The sequence below is a fragment of the Sinocyclocheilus rhinocerous genome, unplaced genomic scaffold (genome assembly GCF_001515625.1).
Source record: "Sinocyclocheilus rhinocerous isolate Xijiao unplaced genomic scaffold, SAMN03320098_v1.1 scaffold101, whole genome shotgun sequence".
NCBI lineage: Eukaryota > Metazoa > Chordata > Actinopteri > Cypriniformes > Cyprinidae > Sinocyclocheilus > Sinocyclocheilus rhinocerous.
Genome location: NW_015626036.1, coordinates 592,638 through 612,864, shown reverse-complemented (window position 1 = coordinate 612,864; position 20,227 = coordinate 592,638). Strand labels below are relative to the sequence as shown.

Here is a 20,227-nt window from a genome sequence, read left to right as displayed (position 1 = left end):
TTCTTTCCACTTTTTTTTTTTTTTTGGTCCATTCATGAATGGTTTTTAGAGGTCAAAGGGTTCATTTCTGTGCCTTTAGTATCAGAATATGGAATTGCTATCATTCCTAAAAAAAATAATTAGGCTGATTTAAATGTCACAAACCTCTCAAACTAGTTTAAAATTGCTTTCAAATAAAATTACTGCTCATTTTGAAAATGACTTGCCACAAATAGCTGAATTAGGTTCATTGAGCAAATGTCATTGTCATTCCAACTGATTCAGCAAGCGAGTTGTCCAAATCAATCACACTCATTTTAATTTAATTTATGATTAAATTTTAGTTCCCGACAGTGTTGTCTTAGTATCATTGATGTACTATTATAGGTTTTGGAAATATTTTGAATTTAAATTTTATTTTTATAATTTCTGTTTCACTTTAATTTTTGTTAAAATTGTAGTAATTTTGTTACTAATTTTTATTATTTTAATATGTATATGTCGGTTTTTATTAATTTTTATTAATACTTTTTTTAATTAATTTTTTTTATTTGAATTAATTTTTTTAATAAATTATTTTAAAAATATTACTTCAAGGTAAACTACAAGAAAATGAGAAATGTTGCTTTGGTAACTAGCTGAAAAGAAAAAAAAAACCTTTACCTTATTTTAATTCCGTTAACGTTCATTTTATTTTAAAGAGAGATTTAAAAAAAAAAAAAGGTTTTAGTTTAGATAACTCTGGATTAAGTCTATTCAATATAAAGATAACAAGCAAGTTGTCCAAATGATTGAGGCTAAAATAGTTGATTCATTTCCATTTGAAATTGAGAACACTAGTTGAATGCTATTGCTATTGTGTGCAACTTTTGATAAAGAAATCATGAAGAAGGCTTTAGTTTTATTTAGTCTCTTGTCATGAAATTTAGTCTACAGTTAAAATATAAAATAGCAGCGGGTCAGTGTGCTATTGAGAAGCACTGTATTCGTAATATAGATTTACAGTCTGTACATCATCAGCCTACAGTGTACATCTGGACAGATTTTACAGCGTAATATAGGCGTTTATAAGCAGAATAAAACGTTAGTACCTGTGGTATTAGCACCAGGGGTCATTATTTGACTGTAGACGTAAAATAGTAGTCGCTGAATGTAATCCGGCTTCTGGACGTTATTGAAGGGGTTACAGATTTGAGCTATATTGGGTTTTTTCCCCGCTGGTCACCGTTGGCAGCGTGCTCATATTCTCTATTTTCAGTTGTGTGTTTTTGTTGAACGCGTCCCAGCTCAAGTGTATAGTATTTGGCCCAGATTCTTTCCTCTACCCAGTAAATATGATGATCCAACGGCACGCAGTCTCTCCAAACTCTGACACGCTCTGTGATCGCTTTCAGCATGCAGCCAAGCAAAACCACAAACTCCTCACTGACTGGGAAATATCAATCAGTACATTCTCATCCAAATCCCGAAGGCGTTGTCGCTTATTAGTTTTATTCTTAAGCGACGGTTTGCCAAGACCAATAAAGTGATTCCTTAACCGTCAACCCATCAGTCACGTTACGAGTACTATCTTTCTCCTAACCAGTTCATCTGTAATTGCCTTCAGTTGTAAAGGCTGGCATTAATAAAACAAGCAGTATATGTAGTAAAACTTTATATTAAACCGATGGTTTTAGACTCCAGTTGAAAGGTAAAAGAGTTTTTTTTTTAGGCGTTCTTGATGTTTAAAGCAAGTGTGGTGGCCAATGCCTGTAGCTTCCAAAAGCAGCGTTCTTCTGTCGAGTTGTTGATCTTCTCTCTAAATGGAGGCAGGTTGCGATGTTTACAGGAGCAGCTGCAATGGCCATCTTTTTCTTTTCCAGTATTCTCGCCCTGAAGGGTTAGTGCATACAAACATAAAATGCCATCATGTCGTTCCAAACCCGTATGACTGACTTTCTTCCATGGAGATATTTTTGAAGAATCTCCACACTTTTTTTCCCATACAATTAAAGCATACATTGGCCACAGGCTATCAAGCTGTGAAAAAGCATCATAAAAATAGTTTATATGACTTATGCGCTGTATTTTAAGTCTTCTGAAACCATAAGATAGCCATGTGTGAACAAAATCAGTTTTTTTTTTTTTAATCATTGCATTGCATTGCAGGTTTGAAACTTTGTTTCATTCTTAGGAAAATTTCAAAATGCAAAAAAAACAAACGTTCTTAAATCTTAAAACTTTCTTAAATGTAGTTTGATTCCCATTAAAAATAAATATATATTTTAATTTTGCATTGCGATTGTGGAACTTGGTTATAATGTTTCATTATGAAAATGTCACAATACCAAAAAAAAAATGTTGCTTTTTTTTTCTGGTTAAAAAAACTTCCTTAACTTCCCATACAAAATACAAAAAAATTCTTTTCTTTTCTTTTATATTTGCATGTAGGAAATGTTTCAGACAATAAGTTTTTTCATCACATAACCGGTATCATTTGACTTTGACTTGTAATATAGTGCAAGAGTTGTATGGACTACTATTATAGAGTTTTTGTGAGTTTGACAGCCATTATATACTTTCAAACGAGCATCCTGAACGTTCTGCTAAACCTTTCTTTGGTGTTCCACAGAAGAAAGAAACTCATGCAGGTTTGGAACAACAAAAGATGACAAAACTTTAATTTCTGGGTGAAATATTCCTTTATTTTCGTATTGGTCATGTGGTTTTCGTCTGCTGGAATCTTGTGTTGATCTTGCAGCGTCTGTAAGGCAGTTATGAAGTTGATTTTATAGACCTTCGTCTCTCTCTTCAGCGTCTGTTGAGAGTCAGAACGGAGCACAGCCGCTTCATATTTGTGTTATTCTCCCTCCCTCTGCGTTTGGTTCTGCTATAAAATGATCTGGAAGAGATGAGACTCTCCTCGGCCGCTCTTTCCAAGTGTCTCTGCCCAATCTTGTTTTTTTTTTCCCCTCCTTCATTTCTCATTTCTCCTCATCGCCCCATTGCTGCTTCTCTGCACTGTGTTGGTTTCTAATCACCGCTTTTTGTGTTTGTTGATTTTTCCAGAGTGTGTTTGTACTCGGCGCATGTGAGCGTGTGTTTCTGCTCTCTTTGATTTGAGTGAGTGTGCGTTTGTACACGCGTGAGTGTGAAAAAACCGCCTGGCGTTTCTTCAATTCACACGGTGTCCTAACCAGGCACGATGAAAACTTAATGCTGCAGTGATGTGACAAAATCCAGCCGATCAGAACTAATTAGTGACGTTTAAGGTGCTATTACTGTTAGTCATACTTTATTCAAACAAACCCATAACCTAAGTATTAAACTTTAATATGTAAATCGCCCCTCATTGTTTGTGATTCCTCAAATCATCTTGCATCTTGTTTCTAATTAATCAGACTTATCATTTTCATTTTGTAGATGAAAATCGGGTGTAATAAATCTGACATACTATCTAGAGACTTGAAGGGTGAACTCTTTTGACTTGAGTCCATAAGAAACCACCTAGAAATGTGATACCCTTAGTAACCCAGTGTTATTTTAGTATTATTTATATTCCGTTGTATTATTTACTATTTGAATTTAATTGAATTATTTTTTTTTTTTTAAGTTTTAGTAATTTTGTTATTTGCTTCTGGCATTTTTATTAGTTGATTTTTTAATATTTATTTAATGTTTAATATTTTGTGTAAATTTATTTCAGTCTTAGTTTTATTCATATTTATTTTAAGTACTAATAATTTAGTACTTATTTTATTAGTTGCCAAGGCAACATTTTGGTAACACTTTACAATAACGTTTCAATTGTTAACATTACTTATACAGCTTTTTTTTAATGTTAATTTAAACACACACACACATATAAAATCTTTTTTAATCAAAAATTGTATCTGTTAGCATTAGTTAATGCACTGTGAACTAACCTGAACAATGAATTGCATTTTTAACATTAACAAAATAATAAAAGCTCTATATATTTCTGAGTAAACAAGTAAAAAAAAAAAAGACCTTATTGTACAGTGTTACCAACATTTCCCATTTTATGATTAAGTTTTTAATCTAATATTTGCATTTTATCTTATTTCGGCTATGCTTCAAATAGCACAAATGATTTTGAACAGTTTTCATTTTAGTTAACATTAACACCACTGTAGACAAACACCATGCATTTTCTTAAGAATATATGATGTTATATGCAACAGTTGAAACCAAGCAACCAACTAAATGCACCAAAACTTGAATTAGCATTGTAGAGATCATCACACGATAGGTCACTTCATCATTTCATACCTGGTTAGGACAAAAATGTGGAACGATTCAGCTGGCTTCAAACATGCATTGAAAAAGCTGCTCGAATGATGTTTTTTTTTTTCCCATGTTCTTACCGGTCACTGTTTTCTTCTCCCATTCTCATAGCTTCGTAAAACTGGTCAGGTTCGAGGCACCAGTGCTGCTCACGAACAATGAGGCTAAACTTCAAGAATCCAACCACGACGACACTTGACGAAAGACATCACCGCATCCAACCAAACCGGCCAGTGGCGGCGCCGTCCTCCTCCACCAGCAGACCGCAGAATGACACAGTGATCAGTAGTACTGTACTCACACACCTGCCGACAGGGTGGACACGCATCACGCTCGACCTGTTTTTAGATTCACGCAGGTTGATCCTGTGACTTTTTCCACTTTGTTAGAAACATCAGAGTATTGCTGTATGGTTGTGTTACTCGATTTCAGAAACAAAACGACTTAATTTTGGCAGGCATCGGACCAATTCTTTGTGTTTTTGTTTGGTTTTATCTGTTTGTAATGGTTCAGATCTTTATTTTCTTGTCTGTGTTTAGTCTTTCCCCCAGATGAAGCACTTCTTTTGGTTCCTTTAAAATCCTAATCACGTTTTAATTAGTAGATTGTAATTTCGTATCAGCGTAGTCCTGCTTTTCTAAGTAAAATTTGTGATGCTACTGCACGGCATGCACCTTTGTGTAAAAACACACGTCCACCTCCCAAAACCTTTGCCACGAGTGGCTTTTGCATGAGCTCAGGCATGTTCTTAAGACACTTTGCGTGACGTAACCCCTCAGGACTCTTCAGGTTCTCCTCACCAAAATCCAGACTAATTACCAGAGCAAATCGCCACTGCTGCTGCTGCTTTTTCTTATTTTTCGAGTCGCTTTAGGACAAGCAAAGTGCTTTTATATTGCTAATCTACCTGTAACGCTGTCAGGGTTCCCACGATCTTGGAAAATCCTGGAGATATCAGGGAAAAATTGTGATTTCCAGGCACGGAAAAGTCTCAGTTCATTACAAGTGTGCATACATAAAGCAGTTTCCCCTCAGTAAATTATAATAAAATAAAATTAAAAAAAGCAAAATTCGTCATTTCACTGTCAAAGTTGCAATGCACGTAAACCACGTTGACGTTTAAAAGCTAAAGTGTGATGATTCTTGTATTTGATCTATAAAGTTGTAAATCTAAATGGTCATTTCTGAGGTGTAACTACTTTTCCCGGTGGATGAATCTGGTTACTGACATGCGAACAGTGACTCCTTTCTGGAATCCTTGCGCATATTATGCAAATGTTACTGGTGTTGTCATGACAACAGATTTAAATTCGGTGTCACTACACAGGCACAAGCAGTAAGAGATTCTAGTGCACAAGTCTCGTGGTTTTAGTGTGCACTTGAATCTTTATTGACCAGCCCTGCATTCTTTTTGCTTTTTAACAAAAACGGACAATCTGACATTTTCTACAATCGACATTCTGTCCCCAAAACCTTTCTTTAATGAAATCATAATTGATATATTTATATAGTGAATATTGCAATATCTGCAAAATGATTGATCAGAACGTGTGGGAACCCTGAGCTCTGCACCTGAATGTGTGCGTAGAGGCCTCAACAGGCGCTTAGGATAAAGAGGAGAACTTTATAAACACATTTTAAAGAGCTTGATATTTGTATCGTTTCTATATCGTACCAGGTCAGATTCGCAGTCCTCCTCGTCTCTGGCCGTCCTGCACCAGCTCAGATCATCCAGCCTTGCAAAAAAAAAGAGTCTCTGCTGTTTGCACTTGACCCGCAGTGCAGGGCTGTTTTATCTCATTGTTTATTATTAACAGGTTTTTAACGTGTACGGTTCTCGGTCCCTGTCGAGAGGAGACCGATCGGATTTTTATCATATCTGCAGCTTTTGAATTGGTTATAAATGTAACAATTAACAGTATATCTAATAAATTTCGACACCGGTCATGCTTGGTCTTTTATTTAGAGTTTTATTTTCTCTGTGGTTTTGCATGCTTTAATTAATGTGTTAACTTTAGATTCAAGTCGACGGAAAACCTGTAAGTATACCTGTAAGTATTTAGGTCTGGAAAATCATTGAAATCTATAAGGTAATTTTAGGATTAAATATCCTAATTCAATAATAGTAAAGCATTAGTCTAAAGGTGTTAGGATCTTAAGTGCTTTATTTTATTTCTGTATCTAATTTGTGGTCAGAAATGTCTAATGTGAATTTCTCCCTAGTTCTCATCAGTGTTTGTTCCTGACAGCAGCAGTAGATGGCACTGTTCCGCTTTGCCAAAGAAACAGGTAATGATTTCTTCTAAAGACCAGAGGGACCTACAAAATAAGTCTTATGGCTTTCCATTTATTATCCTTTTATTAGTTTAATTTCTTCAGTCATACCTATCAATAAATGGCCACTTATATTTCACCATGAAACCTTTCAGTGGCCTAATGGTTGTATCATTCCGTAGTGGGTTTGCAGGACACAGTCTAGGTTGTAGTATAAGGGATTTTATTTCTACAATTTTATAATCACTATTCATTAAAAAACTTTTGTTGTAAAGATAAATAATTTGACCCATGCTGCAGCAGTGAGTTCTAAAAATACAACCCAATCACCGGTTACTTACAGGAAATTAACCCTGAAGACACATTCATTATCTCTGCCTGCCATTCGTCACAGCTTGAAAATTAATGCATCTGCTAATTTACTAATTAACTGCTGCATATTTACTACAGTAGCTGTGTATAAAGGAATATAGCTGTTTAACATATGAAGGATTTGGGAGTGACTGAAGATTTACACTGATTTGTGTTTATACCATACTGCATTTAAACGTAAATTGCTTAAATGTATAGAAATAAGAGTGTAAAAAAAGAGATCTAATATTTCACACGTAGAACAATTAAATACCATCGAGCATATGTGGGTGTGTTTTTATAATATATATTTCTATGTACACATTTTTATAATATGCAAATTGTGGGGAGAAAAATTAATCCCAGTGTAAAACCGAAATCTATATCTACCATTTTATATGTACAGAATTTTAATACCAAATGATGAAATAATTTAAATTATTTTTCATTAGCTATCGGTGTTATTGATCGTACACCTTGTAAAAATAAAAATATAAAGTGTAAAGAAATCTAGCTCTATTCGTAAAATAGAGTATCACTGAACACATTGTTTTATTATTTATCCCTTATATATTAATACGTTATATAGGCTACATCTCTTAGACTTCCTTAAGCGAAGCCCCGCCCCATTGTGCGTCAGACCCCGCCCCCTGCGTATGTGTGCCTGTGTCTGCATTGGTGAGAAATCAGCGCTGGAGCAGATGAGGGAATGTCAAAATTGTTGCCGATGCCCGCGGCTCGACACATCCGAGTCCAGGATAAACGAGAAAACCCTCCTGGAGACAGAAGCATTTGATGGCACAGCGCGTATCTTATGGACGATATTAAAGAAAATGGCGATTAAATTTTGTGCTGAATACATTTCATACTGTGACAACAAAAGGGATCCAGGGCTCTCCAGTTACTAACAGCGCGCACCCACAGCGGTGCATCGAGTCTCCTCACAGGACTGAACGCACGCTCGAAGTTCTCCTCAGAGGACCGTCGATTTAATGCATTTATCGACTCTTTTTGAATAAATGTAAGTGTTTTTAATATAGAATAATTAGTCTGGATCGCGCGCATTGCATTGGAGATGTGAACATGGGACATGTGCTCCGCGCGCTGGTTTGCACTCCTCTGGATTTGTGTTGAACGACTTGGAGACGTTACACATCGAATAATGATGTAAACGAGGAGTTTTTTTTTTTAAGATGTGCATTTTTCAGGGTCGTTGCTCTAAGGACATACAAAGAGGAGTTCGCGTTTTTACGCTTATGCTGGAATTGAGGTACTTTCAGTTGTCATCTGATCTCTTACTTTCGCATCATTAAATATTTATCAATAAGCACATGCATGCGAAACGTAAACTTTATTTTTTTATTATTAAGATGTTATTGAAAATATATAATATTTACATTTTAAACCGATTGCTAACATGGGCCCCTGAGAGACACAAAAGAAAAAAAATTATTTGAAGTACAAAAAAAAAAGAAGCATTGATTGATTCAGTTGTGTCTTTTTATTTGCAGTGACAAACAAACAAAAGGAATTTAATCCTAGTGGACTGAAAATGAACTCTAATTATAACAGTTCCGGATTTCATATGAAAGGGCCGTCGGTAGCTGTGGAGCCGATGATGGGTCCTCTAAATGAATCCCCCATGCAGGGACTCAACTTTGTCTCAAATAGAGACCAGTATGGATTCCAGACTCATGGCCATGGGGATATGCTCGCAATGGGAGTTCAGCCACAACATCAACTCCACATGCAAGGACCGTTCAACCATCAACCTCCTAACCACGACCAGCATTCACATCTGTACCAGGACAGCATCCCCTCTTGCCTGCACGGGGACAGACTCATGGGCTTCAGTAACAACAACGCAGGTCACCCGCATATGTTTGAAGGAGGATTTGGTCAGCAGCTCGCAGAGGCGCAGTCGCGAGAATGCATCTCGCAGCAACAGAGAATGGCCGCAATGCCTGAATTTCAACCGCACGGCCATCCGAACGGTAACCACGCCGTTCCAGCGCCGTGTCTTCCACTAGACCAGTCACCAAACCGCGCCGCGTCGTTCCACGGCCTGCCGTCCTCGTCCCCCGAAACACACAGACTGGAACATTACAGGCTTTTCCCACAGGGCAGGATGGGGGGATCAGAGCACTGTTTTCCCTGTGATCCTCTGACGGGGAATTTCGATATGACAGGATTCTCCACCGCGGACTCTTCAGAGCACAAACTGCCCTATTGTGAAACGGGGAACCAAGTGGTCGGGGGTCATTTTTCCACTTGTAATCGAAGTGGCTCCCAAGGGCCCATGATGGGCGGCTCTAAAGTCGACCAGCAGCTACCTCAGCAGAACGTGTTTTCGGACCGATTCGGGAACCGGGGGAAAATGGATCCAGAGGTTAACGCTAGACACCACCTCATGCCGCAGCAAAGACCAGGACCCGTCGCCAGGCAGAACCCCGGTTCCCCTGCGCTTTCGCGGTTTTATCACACTCCGGACTATGTAGCGAACAATACGGACGTTCAAGGTGGTGGTCCGATGGTCCATGTTCAGCACGGCCACCTGGACCGGCCCATACATAGACTGAACAACCATAACATGCACCCCTTCGGGGAACCGGTGTTTGATGTCCCCCAGCTAGCCCCTCAGCCTCCACATCACCCTCACCTCAGCTCACTGCCTTATTTGAATATGGCAAAAAGGCCACGGTTTGATCTCCCAAATGGCTCTGCTGGAGAGAGCTGCAGCCCCCCAAGCAACAGCTTACATAATCGGCCCAATCTTGAGAACCACCTCTCCCCCTCGGCTTTCCCCTCTCCCATGGGGGACTTTGCATCTCATGTGACGGATGGGTTTCCATCAGGCCCCCTACCCTTGAGCTCCGGCCCACAGCAACAACAGCAGCAGCATCAGCAGCGGCAGCAGAACGCGGCGATGATGATCAAACAAATGGCATCGAGGAGCCAGCAGCAGAGAATGAGACAACCCGACCTGCAACAGTTAAGTCTCCACAGGGACGCCACACCAAACGGCATGGTCTGCCGAGGCCCTCTGGGTAGTGTGTCTCAGTCCAGTTTTGAGAAGAAGCATAATTTTCACGGAAACTTTGACAGCCCCCACCTACCTCAAGAAAACTCATGGTTTCCTGAGCCGCAGCAGCATTGTAGAGAAACAAACACGCATGCCTTGGAGCAGGCAGAGAATGGACACAACATTATTTTTAGGCAAGGCGTCACAAGCATGGACATGCAGTCTTTGCATTCTCCGGGAGCGCATCATCCGTTCGAAAATAATGTCATCAATCCTCTGCAGATGCAGTCTCCCGATGAGAGCAACATGCAGTCAGGCGGACCCACGGACAGGATGCCAGCTGAATTCGGAGGAATGGCGATGAGGAGGCAGCACAGCTTCCCTCCTGGAGGACAGAGTCAACAGGGAGCCCCCCAGAGCAATCCTCCAGGGAACTATCACGCCCATCCCGAGTACCTCTCCAGCCAGCACCTGTCAGTCAATAAGCTTGGGGCCCTCTCTTTGGGGAATTTGAACAAAGCCAATACAAAAGACAGTGTGTTTGGCCAAAGCTGTCTGGCAGCTCTTTCCACAGCCTGCCAGAATATGATCGCCAGCCTTGGGGCCCCGAACCTCAATGTGACTTTTAATAAGAAAAGTCAAAATGAGGCCAAACGCAAAGCAGGTCAGGTTGAGCAGGACATAAATAGCAGTGGCAGTAGCGGCCCAGGGGCAGAGTATTTCCAGAGCAATGCTTCTCAGAATAGTCAAACGCCTTGCTCTGGGAATAACAACAATACGACGGCAGGTCAAAGTGGTATGGGCCAGATGGCGAAAAGGGAAGCGAGCACCCTTTCCCCGAACGACAACATGGAGTCTGGATGCGAGGGGAAAATGGCAACAGGCAACGGCAAGGGGAGGGGGAAGAAGAGACGCGACAGCGGGCACATCAGTCCCGGAAACTTCTCCCCTCCGTGCGGCGGTAACCCCGTTGTCAGTCCGAGTCAGCAGGGCTCTGCTTTGAACGTGGGCATGGAGGGCCGCGGTAAGACCCCGGAGAGGTCCCTGGTCTCCCCTTCCTTTGGAAAGCCCGACCTCGCCACCTCGATGGACAGCGGAATTCAAAGCGTGGGCAAGTCGGATGGCGTTTCGCCGTGCATGGATTATTTAGACGAAGCCAGCCCCAACTACAGCGCCGAGGACACGAGGCCTTGCAGAGCTGGCGTGAAGTGTAACTCTGAAAACAGGGCTGGCTACGGCGACAATCCGTGCATGGAACAGGTGCGGACGCCGCTGAGCAACCCGGGCCAGGACGAGGTTCATCCTCTGGAGATTTTGCAGGCTCAGATCCAGCTGCAAAGACAGCAGTTCAGCATCTCTGAGGACCAGCCGATGGGAGGGAAAACGGGCAAAAACGACTGCCAGGCCGGTCTGAATGGAGAGTGCACCTTGGCCAGTTCCAGCCCGGTCGCAGGCAAGGGCTCTGTGAATACCATTGACCTTGACTCTCTCATGACAGAGCAGCATGCCACCTGGTATGTCCCTGGCAACAAGGCTCTGATAGAGGACCCCAGTAATGACAAGTGCCTGGGATTCTGGGATCGAGCACGGGGCCAGAGTGACAACAAAGAAGGTAAACTTCATTGACTTGCAGTGAGAGCATGATGAATTGGTGTTTTTATGGACTGTTGAGTTTACTTTGATTGCTTAATGGTTGAATAATGAACAACCCAAGGTAGCTTAACCTCAGGCACAGGGACCCATTTACAACTAATCTGTCACCCAGAAGTGAGCTTTAATTAACACACTTTAAAACACTCAGTCTTGAGCTGACAGAAAACAGGATGCAAAATAATAATTAACTCACTGACAGCAGAGAAAGTTTGTTTGGCTCTGCAATTTGCAGTACAATAAGTCACAATAAAATATGAATGTTAATATATAAAAAATTGTATAGTATTAATTGGGTTGTCTTCTGTAAATCATGGTAAAAATGTATGATAGTCATTATTTTTTTGCTTATAAAAAATACATATATATTTTTTCTTAGAAAATTTGAACAAAAACTTATATATATATATATATATATATATACACACACAAATATATGAAAATTAGATTAAATTATGGGAAAATATTCGTTTAGATTAGATTAATTACATTAGATTATTAGTGGTATTAGTAATAATATTTCTGACATTTTTGAATATTTTACACAAGACATGCAAGTGACTAACATAATGCAAACTGAATGTTTTGATTAGTTTATTTGTACTTGCATTTAAGTTTTATCTAACTTTAACACAGAGGATCTGTAGTTAAGATTTTAATAAGATTTAAGTACATTCAGATCTTAATTACAGATCCTCTTTGTGTTAAATCTAAGTGCAAATAAAGTGGAATCAAAACCTCCAGTAACTCGTGCAGTTTTCTTCTGAAAACTGCTGCGTTTAGAAAAAATGTCTGCAGTGTTTAATATGTTCCTGGTAGCGTAAGTGTTTTTACCCCAGGCTTTTTTATCAAATTATTTACTGGAAACTTTACACGGCTGTTCAGATGTATTGTCAACGGTATAAAATATCAGTCAAGAGCATCGTAGGTCACAGAGCTCCAGTTCCTTGAATTTCTTGTTGAATGCCACAGCAAACACACGGGTGTTATTTTGGAAACAAACTTTGTCTGAGGAGGTTAGAACAGCCAAGTTTGCGATTAATTTGACTGCAGGCACGTTAGAGCTCGCAGTGGCGTTATTAACCCGTGAGGCCTGACAACAGCGCTGCGCGAGGGTTAAACGCAGGCGTTAGGCGCATGGCCAAGATTCAGTGTTGTTTTACCTCAGAATACTCTTTCCTGTCACTTCACGCTTCGTGATTGGTCCCGTCGGTCCTGTAATTACGTGCCATCAGATATGTCATAATCAGATGTGTGGCATGGTATTCATGAGGGGATGTTTGATTTTCACGATAGTCGAGAGGAGGGTCAGAATTATTTTCTTAACAGGAATATCTCTAGGACTTGTAACTTAAAACATCCAAATGCTGTAACATAGCCAGTTGCACAGTATTCCCTTCACAAAAAAACACACCAGAGACCACAAATCTGTTTTTGCATTTATCTCTATTTCCATCTTTTGCACCGGGTATTGAGTTCCTTACTTTATTTTTTATTTTTTTAATTACATTTTTCTGAAATGCAGTAGCTTTCTCTCTGTGCACATCAGACTTTATGAAATTTTGCAGCAGTTTTAATCACAATAATGCGTTGAGCCGTTTTTATTTTGTTATCTGCTTTAGATATGTTTTTTTTATTTCATTTTAACAGCTCGATGGAAGATAGTTACTGTATAAAACTCTGCAATAATTTCAGGGACGTGATTTAAATGCATCTCGACCAAATGTAGAACAGATGCAAGCTGCAAAAAGCACATTATCAGAATGCAGTCCGATCAGAGAGCTCCAACTCGGAGCGTTTTTTCACTATTTTGACTAATAAATGGAGAAGGTTGTCAGATGCAATTTCTCAGACGGGGCTGTCGGATATTCTGACAGCTTTGTGGCTCTGAAAATAAACACTAAAGGCCAGAACAGACAGAAAACAAAGGAGAAGATGCAGTGGTCTCCTGGGAAAACGACTCAAAACAACACTCCACAAACAGGCTGAGAACACAGGTATAGGGATGCGTTTTGTGAGGAAGGGACGTCAGTGATGTGAAGAGAAAAGAGTGCTTGATATCTATGTGGAAAATATCAGCAAACAGTGTACACTCCAAACACTGTGTAACTTGCAGATCCTTTACAAAAATGAGCTTCCATGTCTTTGAACCTTTTCCCTGTTTGTCAGAAAAGCCAGATATCTCAGTGGCTCTGGAAAAACACATTTGTAAACGGTGTACACTTTGTGCAAGTTGCATATCCTAAAATAACAATCAATGCCTTTGAACATTTCCTCATTTATCAAAAGTACTCATTTGTTGTAATTGTGGCTGTCATTTGCATACAATATAGGCTCTTTATATTTCATTTTAGTCCGTTTTACAGCTAATATCTGCGGTTTGCATGATGGATAGCAGTCTGAGCATTGCATACGCAGATGCACATCTTTCTATGGGAGTGTTAGTTTGCCGAGCAGAATTAATTAGTGTCTTCTTGTGTCCGTGTGATACACTGCATGTTTCCGTGAGGAATGTCAGGGTGGAAACGAAAAAAAAAAGTATGATCTTGTCTTGGCATGTATTGAATTCCGCTTTTGCATTTTGTCGAGGGACAGGCCTGTATCGTCAGAGATGCATCGCTTTGATTTGTGCATCATCTCTCAGTGCTAAACATTAAGGAGCAGTTCAGCTGAAAATGAAAATTCTGTCGTGGTTTATTCACCATTATTTTTTCCTTTTTTTTTTCTGGTTAAGCATAAATGGAGATGTTAAGCAGAATGTCCAAGCTGCTCTTTTCTATTAAACGAAAATAGATGTTTTTTGTATCGCCAAACCTCAACATAATTTCTCTCATTTGCAATATTCTATCACTGAAATTTACCATCAAAGCTCTCTTTATAATATTATCACCATCTGCTAAATGCAATTATAAGGCATGAAGATATTATAACATTAATATCATGATTTTTCTGTAAAGAAAACACTTTGAAACAGTGTGTATTGTATAAAGTGCTTTACAAATACATTTGACTTGACCTGACACAAATATCATTTGTAGTCACATTCGTAAAAAAATTTTTTTTTTTTTTTTAAAAAAAAAAAAAAAAAAAAAAAAAAAATTTTCTTGTTCATTTAAGTTTTATCCAACTCTAACACAAACAGGATCTGTAGTTAAGATTTTAATGAGATTTAAGTACATTCAGATCTTAACTACAGATCCTCTTTGTGTTAAATCTAAGTACAAATCAACTGGAATCAAAAGCTCCAGTAATTCTTGCAGTTTTCTTCTGAAAACAGTGCTGCGTTTAGAAAATATGTCTGTGGTGTTTAATATGTTCCTGGTAGCGTAAGTGTTTTTATCCCAGGCTTTCTTATCAAATTATTTACTGGAAACTTTACAGGACTGTTCAGATGTATTGTCAACGGTATAAAATAGTCAAGAGCATCGTAGGTCACAGAACTCCAGTTCCTTGAATTTCTTGTTGAATGCCACAGCAAATACACGGGTGTTATTTTGGAAACAAATGTTGTCTAAGGAGGTTAGAACAGCCAAATTTGACTACAGGCACGTTAGAGCTCGCAGTGGCGTTATTAACCCGTGAGGCCTGACAACAGCGCTGCACGAGGGTTAAACGCAGGCGTTAGGCGCGTTGCCAAGATTCAGTGTTGTTTTACCTCAGAATACTCTTTCCTGTCACTTCACGCTTCGTGATTGGTCCCGTTGGTCCTGTAATTGCGCGCCATCCGATGTATCATAATCAGACATGTGGCATCGTAGTCATGAAGGGACGTGTTTGATTCTCACGACAGTCAAGAGGAGGGTCAGAATTATTTTCTTAACAGGAATATCTCAAGGACTTGTAACTTAAAACATCCAAATGCTGTAACATAGCCAGTTGCATGGAATTCCCTTCACACAAAAAATACACCAGAGACCACAAATCTGTTTTTGCATTTATCTCTATTTCCATCTTTTGCACCGGGCATTGAGTTCCTTACTTTTTTTATTATTTTTTTTTTATTGCATTTTTCTGAAATGCAGTAACTTTCTCTCTGTGCACATTGGACTTTATGAAGTTTTGCAGCAGGTTTGATCACAATAATATGTTGAGCCATTTTTATTTTGTTATCTGCTTTATATATATTATATTATATATATATATATATATATATATATATAAACTTTGCAATTTTTTCTGGGATATGATATAAATGCATCTCAACCAAATGTAGAACAGACGCAAGCTGCAAAAAGCACGTTATCAGAATGCAGTCCAATCAGAAAGCTCCAACTCTGAGCTTTTTTTTTCACTATTTTGCCTAATAAATGGAGAAGGTTGTCAGATGCAATTTCTCAGACGGGGCTGTCGGATATTCTGACAGCTTTGTGGCTCTGAAAATAAACACTAAAGGCCAGAACAGACAGAAAACAAAGGAGAAGATGCAATGGTCTCCGGGGAAAACGACTCAAAACAACAGGCTGAGAACACAGGTATAGGGATGCGTTTTGTGAGAAAAGATGCACACCTTTCTATGGGAGTGTTTGTTTGACGAGCAGAATTAGCGTCGTCTTGTGTCCGTGTGATACACTGCATTTTTCCGTGAGGAATGTCAGGGTGGAAACTAAAAAGAAAAAAAAAGCATGATCTTGTCTTGGCATGTATTGAATTCCGCTTTTGCATTTTGTCGAGGGACAGTCCTGTATCGTCAGTGATGCATTGCTTTGATTTGTGCATCATCTCTCAATGCTGAACATTAAGGAGCAGTTCTGCTAAAAAAGAAAATTGTCAGTGTTTATTCACCATTATTTTTCACTTTTTTACAACCAATAAAAAGATTTGAGAGCTTCTATGGAGAGGAAGATTTTTGCGTTTAACAGAAAGTAAAGAAAATAAGTTTGCATGAGTTTGGATTGATTGAGGGTAAATTCTGACTAAATTAAAATTTTGGGCCAAAATACTTAAAAATTGCAGTAGAAAATGAGATATTAGGCAGTTTCTGTGGGAGTGTTAGTTTGCCGAGCAGAATTAATTAGTGTCTTCTTGTGTCCGTGTGATACACTGCATGTTTCCGTGAGGAATGTCAGGGTGGAAACGAAAAAAAAAAGTATGATCTTGTCTTGGCATGTATTGAATTCCGCTTTTGCATTTTGTCGAGGGACAGGCCTGTATCGTCAGAGATGCATCGCTTTGATTTGTGCATCATCTCTCAGTGCTAAACATTAAGGAGCAGTTCAGCTGAAAATGAAAATTCTGTCGTGGTTTATTCACCATTATTTTTTCCTTTTTTTTTTCTGGTTAAGCATAAATGGAGATGTTAAGCAGAATGTCCAAGCTGCTCTTTTCTATTAAACGAAAATAGATGTTTTTTGTATCGCCAAACCTCAACATAATTTCTCTCATTTGCAATATTCTATCACTGAAATTTACCATCAAAGCTCTCTTTATAATATTATCACCATCTGCTAAATGCAATTATAAGGCATGAAGATATTATAACATTAATATCATGATTTTTCTGTAAAGAAAACACTTTGAAACCGTGTGTATTGTATAAAGCGCTTTACAAATACATTTGACTTGACCTTACACAAATATCATTTGTAGTCACATTCGTAAAATTTATTTAATTTTTTTTTATAAAAATTCAACCACTAAAGAGATTTGAGGGCTTCTTTGGAGAGGATGATTTTTGTGTTTAACAAAGTAAAGTAAAGAAAATAGCGTGAGTTTGAATGACTTGAGGGTAAAGAGTAAATTCTGACTACATTTTAATTTTGGGCTAAAATACTTCTTTAACAATTAGAAATCGCAATGGAAAAGGAGATATTAGGCAGATTGTTCAAGCTGCTCTTTTCCATAAAACTAAAAACGATGTTGATTTTTATACCACCAAACTCAGACAAAAAAATCTATATTCTATATATGCTATATATAGCAATAATTGAATGCTATATTCAATTATTTTTTTTAAATCCCATCAAAAAGCTTTGTATTACTTTATATTATCGCCTAGCTGTAATCTGTTAAATGCAACTATAAGGAATTAAGATATAAACTTTATGGTCTTCACTAAAGAAAATGCTTTGAAACAATGAGTATTGTTAAAAGCAATACACAAATAAATTTCACTTCATTTGACTCAAATATCATTCATAGTTAATTTTAATTTTAATTTTTTCGTTTCATTTTTATAGTCAAACACAAGCATGAAAGAGATTTGAGCTTTGATGGAGAGGAAGATTTTTATGTTCACAAAGTAAACAAAAGAAAGAAAAAAACATGATTTTGAATGACTTGAGAGTAAGTAAATAATGACAGAATTTTGACTTTTGGTTAAAATGCTCCTTCAAGTATTAAAACAATGCAGTGAAAAAGGAGATATTAGGCAGAATGTCCAAGCTGCTCTTTTCCATGAAACTAACATTTTTTTTTTCATACCGACAAGCTCCAACATAAGTCTTAAATGCTATATTCTATCACTGAAAATTCCCATCCAAGCTCTCTACTATTTTTTTAGACATGAAAATATTAAGATACTATAAACATTAACATCATGATTTCTGTGACACTGCTTTGTAACCAATGTGTAGTGTGAAAAGTGAAAAGTAAATTTGGTTTCATATTTGATTTGTAGTTACTTTTTCAAAAAGTTCAACTGAACAGAGAGCTTAGGTGGAGGGGAAGATTTTCGTTTAACAGAAAGTAAAGAAGAGAAAAGAAAATAGCATGAGAGTGAGTGAATAATGGCTACATTTTAATCTAAAATGCATGTTTTGTGGCTGTTCTTAAAGCCCCGCGCGGGCCCGTTACGGATAGGTCATCCCTCAAGCTCCGATCCCAGATGTAAATTTTCCGCGTCACCTCATATGTTGTTGTTGTTGTCATGCGTGTCTCTAAGATCATTAATGTTTCTTCTTAGCAACCCCACCCACAGAAACATAAACCAACAAGTTTCTCCCCCCTCATTTGTAAGTGACCAGAGCCTGCCTGTGAACGGCATATGGAGCAGAAGGGTGTTGCTTTTCCAATGCGTACGCTTTAGTGCATGTGTTGCGCTGGCCAAGAGAACACGTCTAAGAGCCAGACAGAGCAGTCAGCCATCCAGACAGCAGTCAGCCATCCAGACTGGGCCCCACAGCTGGCCCGCTTTCCCAGCCCTTCCCCTCTCCAGATCCAGGCTCGGCGCTCATGAAGGCGATCCCTGTCCGCTGCGCGGAGGAGGAGGAGGGGGGGAGAACGGCCCCAGGGCTCTGATGTGAAACTCCTTTAGTGCTTTGGGCCCTCGAAAACTGTGAAAAGCTCTTTCATATCCCTTGGCCTGGGTCCCGCGCTCTCTTTAGAATATTTTAGAATAATTTCATTCTAATTTGTCAATGGAAATTCAAACCATATAACAGCATATAAAAACAGGTTCTAGAGGGACTAGTTTATGTAAAAGAGCGCGCCGGTGCCAAGCTATTTCCACGCTCTTGTGTGGGGAGGCACCCACTGCGTCCCCTGCAGTTCTGTTGGCTGCTGTTGAGAGACCCGCAATATAAGCGCTTAACAATGATATGGACACAATCCCGGCGTTTGAGTAATGAAGTCTGCACTGTCGGGATGATTCGCAAGATGGAGTTAAAAAGAGCAGTTCGCGCAAAAACGAGCGTTCTGTCACTGTTTGCTCGCCCTCGTTTCTTTACAAACCGTAGGGTTTCTGTGGCACACAAAAGAGAGTTTGAAGAGGGTCCTGGCTACTCTTTTCCACAACGCTCAACTCCACACAAAACTGAATGGGGAGAATGAATAGGGAATATATTGGAGTCATTTAGGGGCTATATAGCCCCACTATATATTTATTTAAAATACTCATAACTGGAGTTAGGTAGGATTTTCTTTTTACATCTGTTCTACATTTGGTCAAGTTGCATTTAAATCATGCCCTTTAAATTATTCTTTAAAATATCAGTTGTATACAGTAAACTATCTTCCATTAATCTGTTAAAATAGAAAAAGATCACAAAAACTATATGTGTGTGTGTGTGTGTGTACACAATATTCCTTTACTATTCATTCCTATTTCTTCACTGTAATGTTTCATCCTCATTTGCTTTTCTTTATTCCAGACATGTGTGATGTGATTTTAATGTTTTTCATGTCTCCTCACAGGACATGGGTAGGAGCGCTCATCTGCTGGCTCTCCTTAGCGTTTCACAAAAAAAAAAAAGGTAAGACAGTCCAGTCTATCAGATATATATCAGTCAGTCGGGTCTCAGAAGTAAAAATGCTGTTTTAAATAGAACTTTCAAGATGAGCTCTGAAGTGATATTTGCTTATGTGATTTCAAATTCATGCAAAAAAAAATCATGTTTAGTAGCCAAATACTACTCCAAGAGAACGATCCACCAATCAGAGAGCTCGCTGTTACCATGGAAACAGTCACTGCCCACTCCCATGAAGCATTGCGAATGATGTAATCAAGTCAGCTTCCTTAGACTCTCAAACTACTTCTATATTAGAATGTTGCAATAAACATTTAAATGCATATAATATATTTAAAATCATAATGTTGTTTATAATAGATGATTCATTGTAGTCATTAATTTGTATTAGTTTTTAAAAATATGTCTGTATAGTTGTTTTAATTCATTTTTATTTCAGTTTTAGCTTTGTTTATTATAGTGATTCAAGTTAAACTAAATG

General features: G+C 38.5%; 2 protein-coding genes across 2 annotated transcripts in view; both read left to right on the top strand.

Annotated features, from left to right (window-relative positions):
- The window catches only part of LOC107709228 (phosphatidylinositol transfer protein beta isoform-like), a gene marked incomplete at its 5' end in the record, with an annotated part of 19,101 nt that extends 13,779 nt beyond the window's left edge, over positions 1-5,322 (top strand). The window contains one exon of the mRNA XM_016513668.1: positions 4,378-5,322. Coding sequence (XP_016369154.1) covers positions 4,378-4,428 — 51 coding nt within the window. The remainder of the gene's footprint in view (positions 1-4,377) is intronic.
- A 2,275-nt stretch (positions 5,323-7,597) lies between these two features.
- On the top strand, positions 7,598-19,754 carry LOC107709198 (transcriptional activator MN1-like). Its single transcript, XM_016513636.1, has 3 exons — positions 7,598-8,161; positions 8,403-11,525; positions 19,694-19,754. Exons 2-3 carry the CDS (start codon positions 8,444-8,446, stop codon positions 19,702-19,704), a joined length of 3,093 nt encoding a protein of 1,030 aa, XP_016369122.1. The 5' UTR covers positions 7,598-8,161; positions 8,403-8,443; the 3' UTR covers positions 19,705-19,754.
- The last annotated feature ends 473 nt before the right edge of the window (positions 19,755-20,227 follow it).

Bases quoted from the DNA above. Each gene is read 5' to 3' on its own strand.
- LOC107709198 (XM_016513636.1), top strand. From the start codon at position 8,444: ATGAACTCTAATTATAACAGTTCCGGATTTCATATGAAAGGGCCGTCG.